The sequence below is a fragment of the Phalacrocorax carbo genome, chromosome 22, assembly GCF_963921805.1.
Source record: "Phalacrocorax carbo chromosome 22, bPhaCar2.1, whole genome shotgun sequence".
NCBI lineage: Eukaryota > Metazoa > Chordata > Aves > Suliformes > Phalacrocoracidae > Phalacrocorax > Phalacrocorax carbo.
Genome location: NC_087534.1, coordinates 6,636,113 through 6,651,879, shown reverse-complemented (window position 1 = coordinate 6,651,879; position 15,767 = coordinate 6,636,113). Strand labels below are relative to the sequence as shown.

The following is a 15,767-nucleotide window of genomic DNA, read 5'->3' as shown; positions in this document are numbered from 1 at the left end:
CCTCACCTTGCGGGACCTCTTCACTCCGCCAATCGCCGCGCGGAATGATGGCGGGTGGCAGCCTCCAGCCAATCATCGTTACTCATGTTAGGCGCCGCCCTCCCACCGGCGCCAGCGGCCAATCCTGGCGGGGGCCGCCCGCCGGTACGCGGCGCCTCTCTGCCGTCACCCGCGCGCCGGATGTACGGCAGAGGAGGGCGGGCCATCCGGTCGCGCTCCACCAATCGGTGCGCCAGGAAGCGGCGCGGCCGACCAATGGGGGAGCGGGAGGGCGGGGCGGAGCGGGCGGGCGCGCGCGGCCGGCGGCGATGATCGAGCAGCACAAGCGGAAGGTCCCGGGTGGCGGCGGCGGCCCCGCTCCCGCCCCCGCCCCCGGCCCCGCTCCCGGCCCCGCCCCCGCCCCCGGCCCCGGCCCCGGCCCCGGGCCCGGCCCCGGCCCCGGCCCCGACCTCCCGCTCGTGCCTGTGGCGGCCAAGCGGCCCCGCCATGAGCTGCCGGGGACGCCGGGTGGCGGCGGTGGGGGGCAGCCCCCCCCCGGGGCGCTGCTGCAGGCGGTACGGCGGGGGGGCCGTGAGGGGGTGGTGGCGTTTGGGGGGAGGACGGGGACTGTGAGGGGATGGTGGGGTTTGTGGGGAGGGGACACCGTTGGGGGGTGGCGGGGTTTTGGGCGGGCTGTAGGGATGGCGGGATTTGGGGGGGGGGAACGGGACCATGGGGGTTGGGAGGGGGGCTTGTCGGGGGGTGGCGGGGTTTTAGGTGGGCGCTGTGAGGGAATGGCAGGGTCGGGGTGGGCCGTGAGGGGGTGGCGAGGTCTGGGGGCTCCGGGCATGCTGGCTGTGCCCCGGGGGTGCCCCATGTTCCCCTCCATGGCGTTCCCTCACCCATTTACCCCCCGTTGTTTCCCACAGGGCCCGCCACGCTGCTCCTCCCTGCAGGCCCCCATCATGCTGCTCTCGGGGCACGAAGGAGAGGTGTACTGCTGCAAGTTCCACCCCAACGGCAACACCCTTGCCTCCGCTGGCTTTGACAGGCTCATCTGTGAGTACCAGCGCGGCTGTCCCGGCCACTGCTGTGTAGGGCCAGGGCTCATGTCGTTTCTGGCTGTTGTGCCGTGATGGGGCTTTATCTCAGTTCACAGCTCCCTGGGTCCTAAGAATGAAGTGTTTCACAAGGAGCGGAGCAAGAAACTTCTTCCAGCTCCTTGGGCAGGTCACTGTCTTGCTGGTCTTCAGGTGGGGCTGGTAACGCACACCTTCCTTGTCACAGCCCTGTGTTCCCAGGTTCCTCGCGCAGGTACCATCGGTCTGTGTTGGACTCCAGCAGTTTGCAGAAATGCAATTTTTAACGTTTTGGTTTGCTGAGGTGAAGGCTATTATTTTTCTTAACAAATTTGACTTGATCTGAAGCTGTAAATCAGCTCAAACCAGCTGTGTGTTTTTCTGGGCTTCACACGATGTGTCTTTATGGCTACATATCACCCTGGGTTGGAGATGATAGCGTGACGGTACATAGTTTGTTTTGCTGAATCCCCAGAGCATCGCTCTATCCACAGCAGGGAGATGTTTCCATGTTTCCTGTACTTACCTCTCCCTTCCTTTCCCCCAGTGCTGTGGAACGTCTACGGGGACTGCGATAACTACGCCACCCTGAAGGGACACAGCGGGGCGGTTATGGAGCTGCACTATAACACAGACGGCAGGTAAGCGGCGTGCGGGCAGATTCATCCTCAGGCCCAGCTCTTTCTGAAGGAAGGCATTTTCTGCTGGCCAGAGTCCCTCAGAGCGCCTCGTTGTTGCCCCTCCTCAGTCCTCGTACGGCAAATGCTTATAGTGTGGCTTTCCCAGACAAGGAATGGTGCCTGTTTGAGCTTCAGCAAAGGATCTGGTGTCACCTTTGACTCACCAGTGCCCTTGATTTCAGTCTTGAGTAAAGAGGAAAGTTAGTGTTGGTCATCTGGGACTCACTGGGGAGGGAAAGAAAGCAAGGGAGATATTAGTTTATTTAAGAGGCCGTTCCACTATTGCATCTGAGCTACTGCCACTGAGCTTTCCTTATTGTGTTCATCCCAGATAGTGTTTGAGGAAGTGGAAGACCAGTTTATATGTACCTTGAAATGGGGGTTAGTGGGAGTGTCTCCAGCGTGGAGCTGCCCCACCACCAGGCAGCCTCCTCTGACACACCACCTTTGTCTTGGCCTCTGCGGGGGAATCCTCCTCCGTGGTGTATTCCCACTGAATACTTCCAGCTTCGATCACAGAACTTGAGAGTAAAAAAGGTGGGAGGGGAGAAATGTTTCCGATATTGTGAACCTCATGGCGATTCCTCTCCGCAGCATGCTCTTCTCAGCATCCACAGACAAAACCGTGGCTGTGTGGGATAGTGAGACTGGAGAGAGAGTGAAGAGACTGAAGGGCCATACCTCGTTCGTTAACTCCTGTTACCCGGCGAGGCGAGGACCCCAGCTTGTCTGTACAGGCAGTGATGATGGGACAGTGAAGGTCAGTGTATCATGTAAGGAAATAGTCTGGAATGAAAAAAGATTGGATCTTTGAAAGAATTTTGGAGGGTCTTCCCATTTAGGTGGGCTAAATTCAGCCTTTCATTACTCTTATAATTTTATTGTCTAAAAATCTTGATTTCAGAAATAAAAAATTCTGAATAAGATTTGACTGCTCCCTTTTTTCTGTAATTCTTGGGAGGGGGTAAGAAGATTCATCTACTCAGTTGCAGTTTTTCCACTGATCTACATTAACCAAAGATGAGAAAAGCAGGCCGTTACTGAAATCTCGCCTGCTAGCCCCTTCTTCCCCCTGCCGCCATGTTCCTGTGCTCTAGCCACACCAGACTTTTCCTGTTTTTTGTAGAGCTTTCCTGAGATCTAAAAGAGGGAATTTCAGGAGAACAGTCTGAGTCTCTGCGAGTATCTGTACAACTTCCTGTAATTTTGTCATTAAATATATGCAACTTCTACAACTACTGTGTCTTTTCAGCTGTGGGATATCAGGAAAAAAGCTGCTGTCCAGACATTTCAGAACACGTACCAGGTCTTGGCTGTAACTTTCAATGACACCAGCGATCAGATCATATCCGGAGGCATCGACAACGATATTAAGGTAGGACGCTGCATCCTCGTATGCCTCTCTGACCATGCACACCTTTTCTATCCCATCATATCTTGCTTGTAGCACCGTGTGAGACACCACGTTGGTCAAGAAAAAACATGGAAGCTTGTTGGTTAGTTTTACCGTCACAAGAACCACGCAGACCTGCTTGTGTCCGACCTCGCTGTTGATATAGGGCCAATAAACTCGGAGGGAGTTGCTCCAGGGCTGTTTGCCATGTGACAGCCCTGGCATTCCTGGCCAGGTGTCCCAGCACTGCTGTCACCCGCTGGAGCCGATATGGTATGCTGGCTTTTCTGGCAGCCTGTGCCCGTCCCAGAGGCTCTAGAGCCATATATGAGGTAAACTAAAGAAAATGTGGTGACACATTCACACTCTCTGCCCTCTGCTCCAGTTCGCAACTTACTTTGTCACCTGCTAGTGTGGAAAGTTCTTATTTAAGGGCAAGCTCAGTGTTTCATTCAGCTGGTAACTGAGATTCTCCTGATAGCTGTATGGTTTAGCCTGTCTTACTGTCCTTTTAGCCTCGGGCTCCAGCCCTACCTAGGCGTGGGGAACACGTGCTTGTCAGAGGGCCACGGCTAAGTGTAGCACTGACGTGAGATCTGTCCTGACTGCCCCTTGAAAGGCAGTAACTCTTTGGGAAAGAACAGCGTGGAATTTGGGGGACTGGACAACTGCTGCTGTCTGCCATTGGTCAGTGGAACCTGGGAGCTGGGGGAGCTACAGACAGGTAGAGAGGGATTCCTGCATGCATGGGGCTGCTGGCATTTAGCTCCTTGGTTGTTGGACACATTTGGTAAGAAGTCTTTTAAGGGGCAAATTCCATTTTCCTACAAGACACATAAAATTCTAGCCTTGTATTTTAGCCATTCACCCCCCACCAACTGAAATTGAAATCCAATATCATCAGCTGACTGATCACTACCAGTGTGAAACACTTTGGAAACCAGTTCCAACAGTCTTGGCTGTCTTTTTGTTGAACTGCAATGTTGTGTCTGAAAGGTGTGGGACCTTCGCCAGAACAAGCTCACTTACACGATGAGAGGGCACGCGGACTCGGTGACAGGCCTCAGTCTGAGTTCGGAAGGCTCCTACCTGCTCTCCAACGCAATGGACAACACAGGTACGTCCTACCCGCTGTGAGAGCACGACTGTGCAGACAGCTGTCAGACGCTGCGCTCCTTGGTGTTTAGGAAGGAACAGCTCTAATTGTTTGACGTAGAAAAATGAGCCAGACATGGAGATGGGCTGAAGGGAGTTTGGCTCCAGAGATAAGGCTTGAATTCATGTTGTTACAGCAGTGACAGTCGCATCCTTTGCAGGGAGGGAGCAGCTGCATTGGAAGGGTTTGTCGCATCTCCCGAAGGGCAGTGAGGACACAAGCTATGGCACACATTATTTGTGCAGACAGTTGAACACAGTCTCGGTCTGGCTCATGTCAGGGCGGTTTGGCTGTTTCCCTGCAGCAGGGAGTGACAGCACGGTTTCCAAACTGCCTGTCTCCTGCGTGGGGGTGGCTCAGCGAAGCTGATCTGATTAGAAGCGTGATCATGGAGTGTGTTAGAATAAAGCAAATGCTCCTGTAAGGAGGTGGTGGCTCACTTGGGTAATAGCTGTTTTGGATTTTTCCCCTCCTGTTGGCAGTGGTCTTGGTGTAATTATAAATTTCTGCATTTGACCTTTCGCATCAAAGCTTTCCGCAGGGGAAAGCTGCTGGTTTCCTTTCGCTTCTGGGGAAACCTAGGCATGAGGAGCACAAGGAGCATGACCGGGTCTTTGCTTGTTAGCAGCATGTCTTAGGAAAAGGAACGTTTCCAGAAGCTGACCTTGCCCCCGCGTCTCTGCCAGCTTCAGCTAATTACTGTGAGCTCTCTGTTGCAGTTCGCATCTGGGATGTGCGACCGTTTGCCCCTAAAGAGAGATGTGTAAAGATTTTCCAGGGGAACGTGCATAATTTTGAAAAGGTGAGTATACGGCAGACTGAAAGATGATTGTTTGTAAAATGCTGCTGCTATTAACTTTTCTGTAAATTGTTTTTTTTTTAAATTCAAGTTTAAACCAGAAAGGCTTTAATAAGAACTGAAAGAAAGATTAATGTACAAAGTGGGATTCCAATTAAAGCCGCAGTAACAAGATTTCTTTGCTCGGTTCAGCTATAATTAGCTGTAAATTAAGTATTTTCTACATTTACTATCTACTTTCTGTAAAATAACAAGGCACTGGATGTTTCCAGCAATAAAATAAAATCTGTAATTACCATCTCATCTTCCGAAGGGAGATCATTAAAGCGGTGCTCGTGATATTTAAAGTCTCGTGGTGATTTTAATTCAAGTAGAAGGGGAAAACTAAATCTTTCTTTGGAAATAGATCTGTGCATGTTCTTTTATTTTAGAATCTTCTGAGGTGCTCTTGGTCCCCGGATGGGAGTAAAATAGCAGGGGGATCGGCCGACAGGTGAGTTACAGCTGCGCGCCTCCGTTACCGTCAGTCCCGAACAGTTTTGCGGGCACTCCTGCAATGAGCTGGATCATGTCTAAAATGAATCCGAAGACTCAGAGTTGTGCACAGAGGTGCAAAGACCCGAACAAACCCCTGTGGTCTTCTGCGGGCGTTGTCTGCCCTGATGACGGTAGCGGTATCTTTATATTGGCTTTGTGTCGGCAGAGGAGCACCGTATAGTTGTAAAATCTTACTATTGTCAAAAGCTGACTAGAGGTCTGCATTACTGCTTCTGTTCAGCCACGGGATCCAACACCAGGACCAGCAGATGCTTGTGAGAGTCTTTGAGAAGCAGGGAGCCTGGGGAGGTGGGTGTAGTGAGGGATCACATTGATAAGGACCACAAATACTGGTTAAACTGCTGCTTGGCAGCCTGTAGGAGGCACCAGTGGTGTTCCAAGGATCATTTTTGATCCTTAATTTAATTAATGAGTAAGAAGAAATAAAGATCTGACTAAATTAGCACATATTGGACTTTTAAATGAGATATTCCATAAACTAAGGCAACTGAGGAGCAATACAGGTAGAAGGAGGAAGCCAGCAGAGAGCCTGTGCCAGACACTGAAGGTCACCATGAAGGGCACCAGCGTCTGCTGGAGCAAATCCAGACAGACTCAGTGACAACGAGACAGGAATTCCTGCAGGCTGGAGTCCAGAGCAGTAGTAATCAGCAAATTAATGAGTTTCTGATAGATGATAGGGAAAACTTTAGCCCCCACCGTCCAGATATAGTGGGGCCAGCTGTCACAGCAAGTGGCTGAGGCGTGACTCTCCTTTCCAGTCCTGCTGGGCAGTAACAGCAGCGCCCGTGGTGGAGGAATGCCCGTGTGTTAGCCTGCCGAGGCCGCGGCTGGTGCGATCGGCAGCGAAGGGCGGCTGGAAGTCTTAGGCCGATGGTTAGTTCTGCAGGTGCTGATGTAGCTCTGTGGTCCGACAGCAGCTTTGTTGTGATGTTTGTGGGGAAGAGCCCGCGGCCGGGTCCCGGGGCAGGATAGACAAGGCCGCTCAAATCTTTCTGCTCTCTCTGAGCTTTTAAATTCCTTTTTTTTTTTTTTTTTTTTGAGAAGGGTTATCTGCTGGGAAAGCAAAACAAGATTAAACAAATATTTCATTTGTCTGAGGACACAATAGTTCCCCAATGATTACTCTCATCCTCTGCATTGCATGGAGTGTGTTTGTGTTGGAGGGACAATTACCTGAAGGTTTTTTTTTTTGCTGTTGAGCCTTTCAGAAGGGTTGTAGTAGAATCAAGTGCTTGCCTGCTTTGCAATGCTGAGTTAAAAACAGAGCAGCAGAGCGATTCGAGAAAGCGTTTGATACAAGTCTTGCCTTTGCATGCTAGTTAGAACAGTTGTAATTGAAGAAATGCTGCTTTAGGTAACATTCATGACTTAAGTTGCAGGCTTGAATTTTTCCCTTGTATGTGTTTAAAGAAAATAAGTCAAAAAATAGCACCAGCCTGAAAATGAATGCTCCTGATAAAGCAGATCTGCTCCGCGCTGCTATCCAGTGTCCTCCCTACCTAGCCAGCCAGTGCTATAAATGATTTAGTGCTTTTTGGGGAGGGGGAGGAAGCTCACTTCTACTTAAACTGCAGGACAGGGTAATTGTAATTATAAAAGCAAATCTTGTTCCTCGTCTGGTCAACAAAGCCCTGAAAAATGGAAAGGAACGGGCAAAACTGAGGAGCCAATTGTTGTTAGTGTTGGATAAGCCTGAAACAGTCAGGCCTTGCTGTTCGGAGCTTGGGCTGTGTGCGGGGCTGATGAAAGGGCTGCTGAGCCCCAGCACGCTTGGACTCATGCATGCGAGACATGGGGATGCGCAGTGGCATTAGCAGCAACCTTTCCTGGAGGAGTGTAATGCAGTAGATTGCTTTTACATGTGTTTTACAGGCTGCCCCCGTGCCCTCGCCCTCTGCAGTCTCCTGTAAATAGCCATAGCAATGTCTTAGGGGTGTGTGGGCGGCAGAGCCGCCCTTCACAGCAAATCCAGCCACTTACTGCCCTCCTGCCTCCATTTTCTGCCCCATCAGTTTTTGCTTTAGCTGCCAGTCACCTCCCTAAAGAGCAAAACGAGAGGCAGAGTGAGTGTAATCCAGAACTGGCAGCTTTCCCGAGCTACCAATGTTTTTGCAGAGCTGTGAACCTTGTAACGAATGCCATCTCACGTGGCAAGGCCTTTGTGTTTGGGAGGGAGGGATGCAGCGTCACTTCGCCTGGGTTGTAGGATGTTGCTCAGGACTCCTCTCATTTTGATGTATTAAAAACCCCCACTCGCTCCGACGGATGCTTACCGTAACCGGGGTCAAAGCATTGCTCTGCTTCCCCATGGAGCCTGTATGTGGCCACACCGTGCAGGCAGCAGTCGGCACCGTGGGGGACAAGCGGTGACCTCGGGTACAGCGTGATTTGCAGTAAGGCACCGTTTACCCCACTCTCTGAGACCATTAATAAGAGTAACATGAAAGCTGATCTGCGCCGGGTGCCCGACATTTCTTTCTGACCTCCTGCCTGAAGGACCCTGGTGGCTTCTGCGCTACCCTTCAGCCACGGTGCGGTGCTCGGGCAGGGGTGGGAGCCCGTGGTGAGGCCTGCAGGACGTGAATCAAAGGGCTCGGCGCAATCTGATCGGCCCCTAGTAAATGCTGAGCAGGGAGTCATGACTTTAACAGCACAGCAGGAAGAAATACGTATATGAAGCTGTTGGCTGTGAGGGATTACCCTGTAGCAGGGGCTGGGGGAGCACCCAAGCTCTTTCTCGCCGCTTGCCTGCCAGCCTGAACCAAAGGCAGACATTTGCGAGGATGAGAACCTTCCTCCCCACTCACAACGCTAATTTTCTCCCTTAGCCCACTGTGTAGTTGCTATATTGAGGGTCTCTATGGCCTCACGCTTTCAAATCCATCCCCGTGCCCCGAGGGGTGAGATGGGGCTGCTGTGCCATGACATGCCGTGACAGTGATGAGGCTTTTAACACCAAGTTGGCATGTTAGCTCCTAGCTGCTCAGACCTCTGCTCTTCTGGATTTGGCAGCACAGTATTTTGCTCCTGAGAAGCTCCTTGTTTATCCACACTAAGAGCTGCATCTATTTCAGCCCGGGTGGTGAACTGCTGCAGGAAGAAGCCTTTGGTGTGGGAGGCAGCTGCCTTCCCTTCTCAAATGCCTGCACTCACAATGACTCTCTTGTAGGTTTGTCTACGTGTGGGACACCACATCCAGGAGGATTTTGTACAAGCTGCCAGGCCACGCTGGGTCGGTGAACGAACTGGCTTTCCATCCAGAGGAACCCATTAGTAAGTCCTCCCTACCTCAGGTCAGCTGGAGAAATAGTTTCAGGGCTGGCTGAACTGCCGGTTCTCTGGAAAACAGCCCCAAAATTGCCTGTGGCCCAGAGCCCAAAGTATCAGAGGCAAATTTAGGGCTAGCAGACTCCTGCTTTCTCCTCTCCTGCAGACAGGAGTTGGGCTGGGTGTGCCCTGGCATCCAGGGCTGAGCACGAGGGTTCTCCCTCTGTGTCCTGTCCAGGGGGAGGCCTGGGTGGGGGCACCCGTACAGCAGCAGGGTGGCTGGTGGTCTGGGCTGGTGGTCACCTGTGGGTGGCTGTGAGCCATGGCTTGGCTGCCGCTGCCTAGGCCTTGGCCAGACTTCCCAAGGGCCATGCAAAAAGGTTTTTGGGTACCTGGGCTTGGCCACCGGGGATATAACCATACGTTTGGTGGTCACGTGCAGACATTGGTCGCCTGGGAGCATGTCTCCAGCTTGAGGTCTCTTAACGTACCCAAAAGCTGTAGGAAGCAAAGAAAGCTGGGTTTTGTCCCCAGTTTAGAGGTGTCCTGCCTGTGGCGCCACATATCAGTGCTGGTGGCTTTTTTTAACCACCATGCATTGGCTGAGACCAGGTTTCCTGGCACGGTGCACGGCCCAGGCAGGACTGCAGGGTGCTGTTTGTTTCTATGGAAACATTTGCACCATCGGCCAGGTCACCGCATTGCTCCAGCCAAAAATTGACAAGAGTCAACCCCAAAGTGACGCCAAGAGCTCAGTTGTGCTGAGGATGACAGTCTCTGCAGCAGGGCAGTGAGTTATGGGTTTGTTCCTTGGTTATTCATTGCTCTGTCTTCAGATCGGAGACTGTGCTGGAAGAGCAGAGCGATCTCCCCTCTCCGGTTTGGAGCGGGTGGTTTGCAATTGTATTCTGCTGAGCTCCTCTTTGGGAATCAATCACTCAGCTTAAAATAAAAATTAAAAACCTATCCAGGCATGTCATGCGAGTTATGCAATTGATTTCTATTAACATCTGGGAACGTTAATCTTGTAAATCACTGCACCCGCTCCACGATACTCGTCTGCACAGGAGGGTGCGCGGGGAGCCAAAATGCGGCAAGCTGACAGACACCAGTCTGTGAGTTCCTGCAGAAATCCTGCAGATCTCTCCTGGACTTGAGTGAAACCACTGTCAGTGTCAAGAACAGTGCTTCTGGGGTGGGACTGTCCTATTCCTTCAACACTTGTGTCTTGAATCTCCTGAACAGCCTTTTCTGGGTGAAGGTGGTTCAGGTGCGTGTTGTAGTTGGGTGCCAGCTGCCTTTTGCCTGTTCTGATAAAACAACAGCGTCCCGGCGAGGCTTTCCTGGCCAGCCTGTGCCCTCTAGTGGCACGCAGTCCTGACGGCAGTGCCCGGTTTGTAATCTGAACAGTCCTTGCAATGAAAATAACGCTCCAGGATGCCCGAGAGTGTTAACAGCGTGTTTATACTCCTCTGTACCATTTTAATGCTTAGACTTTACACGCGGTACGGCGTTATGCCTGCCTTGGGACAGGGGAATGGCAGCCACGACGCACAGCGTGTGATGAGTTGTCAGAGTAGTAATTCCATGGAGTGGTTTTGGGGTGCAAATGACGTTTGGCTTTCTAGATCGCTTACAGCAAGCGAAACGAGTAGTTCCATTCAAATGGTGTGTCATTAGTGGAGGGCTCAAACCGTTGTTTTCATTTTCATGTTCCTCCCTTCCCCCTCTCTCTCCCTCAGTACTCTCCGCATCCAGCGACAAAAGACTGTATATGGGAGAGATCCAGTGAAGCCGACGTGGAGATGGTGGGATTCGTGCCCTCGCGATCCTTGGTTTACAGAAGTCAGATTGACTTGTGTCTCACTGGTGCCAGCCCTCCTCACGCTTGTGGCGGTGGGAAAACGTTGAAGCAGCTTGATGTGACAAGCTGTCCTCTTGCAGGCTGTAATGCCTGCGTGGTCTCGCTGTACAGCTTTTTTCCACCCCCCTCCCTTCTTTGGGGAGGAAGGAAAATTTGGAATTGAAAGGAATTTGGTTTTGGCTGTACCACCGACTATTAAATCCTTACCCAGATCACTTGAAATTGGTAAAATTTGTTTAAATTCCATATGTGGCTTGTATATTCCCTGTCCGGTTTCTCTTGCTTTTTTTATACGGTCAAAACTGAAATAGAGAGCTTTTTACAAGAACTGTGTGAATGGGATTTATTGTTCTGTTTTACTTTTCTATTGTACGATACTAAATCAAGGCACTCACTCGTATATAACTTGGGGAAACCATAGACGTTAACTTCAGAAAAGCAGCTTTATTTTTTATTCATGGCAGTAAAAATGACCACACTTGAAATAATTATTGGGCTACTGCTGAATCCTATTTTCATGTTTTGAGTAAAGTCCACCCTCCTGCTATAAATCAATGTAAAGGGAGTGAGTTTTGTGTGACAGGCGCAGTGTATTCAGAGCTCAGCCGTGGGGGAACCGGGCTGGCTGCGTGTCCCCTCTCCCTGAGCAGGCAGGAGGGTGGTACGAGATGGTGGCAAGTCCTCGAGCGGGTTAGATCCATACCTCACATACCCGTGGCTGTCTGCTGGGACAACACAAGGGTGCCTGCACCCTGCCCCAGCTCCAGGGAGGGAACTTAGCTTCTGCTAGATCTTGCCCTACAGCCACGGACCCGCTGCCCGGCTGACTCTGCTTGCTGCGCCAGGGTTTCGGCCAGCAGGCAATGGTCTGCCCTGACTTCTTTTGCCAAGGCTGAAACCGGTCTCAAGCCCATGACTCGGGGCTGAGCCTCAGCTGGTCTTTGTGAGAACACACAAGGAGCGTTCCCCACACCACAGGTCGTTGTCTGATGTTAATTAACTTGCCGTGAAGAGTACGTGCTGCATTTCTCTTCTGAGTGTGCCCACCTCAGCTTTCATCCATTTTCCCCCCTCGGTTTTTTACCCCGCTCCCTTTGCTGCCTCGGCTCAGGTTGTATCAAGAGTTTCTCACCTCTCGCTGCCTTTCTGCCCCTTCCCAGAGGAGGCTGCCTGAGGGCTGCAGGTCAGCTGGGACGATGCAGTGTGGACACGCGATGCTCCCACCCCAGCAGTGCCGCGCCACAGGACTGTCCCGCGCGGTCCTGGCCAGTGTTTGACCGGGAGGAATCTGCTGCAGCTGCCAGGTATTTAAGAGCTGGGAAATGGGAACAGTTTGTGCAGCGAAAAGGGAAGAAGCGCAGGGTCCCCTTGAGAGCTTGTCTTGCCCTGATTTTCTGCTGTGGGCGAAGAGAAGAGCTGGAGGATGGCACACTTGGGGCCAAAACAGACCCATCAGCTTTTAAGGAGGCAGGGAAACATGGCTGGATGTTCCCCGGGAGGCAAGATGATGTCTCCTGGGTGTTGGGTGTGTGGCACTGTCCCCAGGCCGTGTCACCTGGGATGGTTCCTGTCCCAGCGCCGTGTCCTCGGGGCTGCGGGACCTCACCCACCACAGTGTTTCTCTTGAGGCCCTTGAGGCTGGAGCAGAGCTGGTCACGGCTCCTGGTTCCTAAATCATCGCAGTCGAAGCGACGTTGGGTGCAGACGGGTGGGCTGGAGGCCACGGATGGGTTTAACTGTCGGGAACCATCGCCCCAACTGTGCCTCCTTCACTGACCCTCTTCATCCGTGGGCTGATGGATTCAAACATCAGCTCCAAATGCTGAGGCTCAGCAGAGCTCCAGGTTCAAATCCAGCTTCACCAGAGCGGATCTGGTCCCTGTCGGCTGCCAACATCCACCTCCCATCATTCCCCTGATTCCCAGTGGGAACGGCAGGCAGGAGCCTGCAGGAACAGCTGCTGCAGCCCTGGGACTCTGTCCCCACGGGGGACCCGTGCGTAGCTGGAGCCAGGTGTCGGGGAGGTGGTGGTGCAGACATGGGAAGACCCATCGCCAGATCGCGGTGAGTGACTGTATCTGAACGCAAACAAATCACCCTTCGGCTGAAGAGGCGGGTGGAGAGAGCTGGAGACAGAGGGAAGATTTATTTTTAACTCTGCAGAGTATTAAATAACATGCCCTGAAACGCATGTAAATGAGAGCTGGGACTCCAGCCAGGAGCGCCGCGATTCGGGGTGGACGTCCCCGGAGCTGCCGTCGTGGGAGCCCTGCGCCCGGCGACTGTCCCCTCACCGAGGGCTGTTGGGCAGGGAGGTGCCGGCATGTGGATTTAGTGCTTTATTAGACCCCGTTATAATCCTTGAGGGTTTGTGGTTTTATTTGAATATATGCCCAAGTGTCAGAGGGAAGAGAGACTCAGAGCTGAGCCGGTGGTGCCAGGATAACCCTGCGTTTTACTGAATCTTGCTTGTTTAAAAGAAGAAAAAAAGTTTGGATTTTTTTCCTAATTCCCAACGCAGGAACCTGCGGGGAAGAGAGGGAGGGGCGTGCGTCTCCCCCTGCCCGGAGCCCTGGAGGGTTTTGCTGGGCAGTCCCCAAAACCAGAGCCTGGGGGTCCCGCAGAGCCTGGGGGTCCCATGCAGGTTACTCAGCAGGCGGCAGCTCCCAGCAGTGGGCAGCAGGGGCTGGACGGGATCCGCACCCCACCCCAGGGCGAGCAGGTGCCACCCCTCTGCCCCCAGACACCCCTCCATTGCGTTGGCACGGGCGTCCACGGAGCCGTGACCCAGATCGGGGAAATGATCCAGATTAACGCTAAATCCCCCGGCCCCGAGGGAGCAGCCCAGCAGATCGAGCCAGGCGGCTGGTTTGCTTCGAGGGCATCGCCCTGCTGCATGCACCACTGCCACCCGAGCACTAGCAAACTCGCCGCAGCAGTGAGCGCCCGGCCCAGCTTCCCGGGCAGGTCCTTGCGCCCGTCCCCGTGCTATCAGATAAATCTCTGTTCCCCAGCGCCGGGGAACTTGCGGATCAAAGAAACATCCGATGGCAATGGAGGGTGAGGCGGGAGACGTGGGCGGTTGTGGCTCTGAGTTACTGCTGCCAATTACCATCCGCAATTAGGGCCGAATCGATGCCTGCCCGCTTGGGTTGGTGATGGATCGGACCATGTGCTGGCATCCCTGCCCCCAGGGAGGGCCTGGAAGTGGATTTAGGAGAGGCCCCGACCTGCTTCTAACGGGACACGTGTTCAGTGGATCGTAACTATGGTGCCGTCGGGACAATTTGTGGATTTAATATAATTTGCTATGGGGAGGTGCTTGGAGCTCAGCAGGTTTAATGCTCTGCAGAGCTCCAGTAGTGAGCATGTCTGGCCCTGGGCTCAGCCTTCCTCCACCAGGCTCACTGCTGGGAGAGCTGGGCCACCACCCTGGGGGGCTGGCACCCACCCTGGGGGGCTGGCACCCACCCTGGAGGGCTGGCACCCACTGCAGGGCTGGCCAGCACAGGACTGACAAATCCTTGCTGTGCAAAGTGAGTGCTGCAAGGCTGTGCCCCGCATGCACATAGACATACATGCACACGTGTGTGTGCACCAGCCCACGCACGTGCACGCACGCATGCATGCCCATACATGTGCATGTGCATGCAAGCACACACACATACACACGCCCATGCAAATGCACTTACATGCACACAGCTGCATGCACGCAGGTGCAAACACGCGCACACGCACGTTCACAGCCACATGCATGTGCACAGGCACGCGTGCACCCGCATACGTGCACCCACATGCACCCACACCCCCCCCCAGACGCTGCCAGGGGCAGCGGAGCATCCGGAGGGATTCGGAGCCGGTTTCCCCCTGGCTCCCGGCTGCACCGGGCGAGCGCAGGCCCCTCTTGGCTCCCATCCCACGCCGGAGCCGCACCAGCTTTAACAGCAACAAACCGTTACAGGCATAATCCGAGTGCAGAGAAAATTGTTTTCTTAAACAGGTTTATTCCTCCAAGGGAGGTATTTGCTTGAGAGATTTCCACCATAAATTAAATCTGTCCCGGGATCCAGATAAAAGGCCTCTGTGCAATCGAGCTGCGCTGGCGGGGGGCTGCTGGCTGCCTCCCGGCCTTTCGGTGGGGCCCTGGGGGGACTGGTGGTGACCCCCTGACGTGGTCCTGCGTGTCTGTCCCCACCCTTGTCCCCACCCTCGTCCCCGTCCCCAGCCCGGTCCTTGACCCTTTGGCAACGCCAGCATCAGCAGGCGATCCCGGCTGGAGGTGGATGCGGCACCCGGAGCCCCCCGCGGGCCTGATCCTGCGCTGGGTGCTGGTAATTCCTGTGCTGGGCACCATGGGGGTGTCACTGGGGGTCCCAGCTCCGCCGAGGGCAGCCCCCGCCCTGCCACCCCCGCTGATTACCTCCCTGTCCTTCCTCCAGCGCTTTCCCCACCGCTGCTTGGAGGCTTCTAATGAATTTTGATAGTTACAATAAGCAAGTGATAATTTCTGAAAGAATGGAAAACAATTATTTGCTCTGTTGGGGGATTAGGTGATATTTAGTCTCTATTTAATGGAAAACTAATTAAATTACATGAGCAAGTGAATAGAAATTTTTTGTTAATTATGAATTTTGCGAGCTACAAAGGCTAAGTGATGATGGATTCTGTAATCTGCCGCGCTTTTCGCTAGACGCTGAGATAAGACGACAACTGAGAAAGAATGGCGTGAATGCATTTTAATTTCTGTATCGATTCAATAACAGCCAGCTGAACAGCGATCCATTAACGGTGATCCGCGGGAGCTGACGTTGATTGGCAGGCTGATAGCTAATTATGTTAAAACTGGGGAAAGGTTGGTTACATAGATGCATGGTTATTGCTGGAGGTGGCTGGGGAAGTGGCTTTGGTTTGGTTTGCTCCATCGTGGCACTTCCCTAGGTCCCCACGGGGCCGGGTGGGTGGAGGGTGCCCCGCGTGGGGTGACACAAG

At 53.4% G+C, this 15,767-nt stretch overlaps 1 protein-coding gene across 1 annotated transcript; it reads left to right on the top strand.

The window, feature by feature from the left end:
* Window positions 1-250: 250 nt before the first annotated feature.
* On the top strand, window positions 251-11,106 carry SNRNP40 (small nuclear ribonucleoprotein U5 subunit 40). The gene is made up of 10 exons (XM_064471587.1): window positions 251-554; window positions 909-1,038; window positions 1,606-1,699; window positions 2,333-2,498; window positions 2,991-3,113; window positions 4,128-4,248; window positions 5,007-5,089; window positions 5,518-5,579; window positions 8,817-8,920; window positions 10,657-11,106. Exons 1-10 carry the CDS (start codon window positions 309-311, stop codon window positions 10,704-10,706), a joined length of 1,179 nt encoding a protein of 392 aa, XP_064327657.1. The 5' UTR covers window positions 251-308; the 3' UTR covers window positions 10,707-11,106.
* Window positions 11,107-15,767: the final 4,661 nt, after the last annotated feature.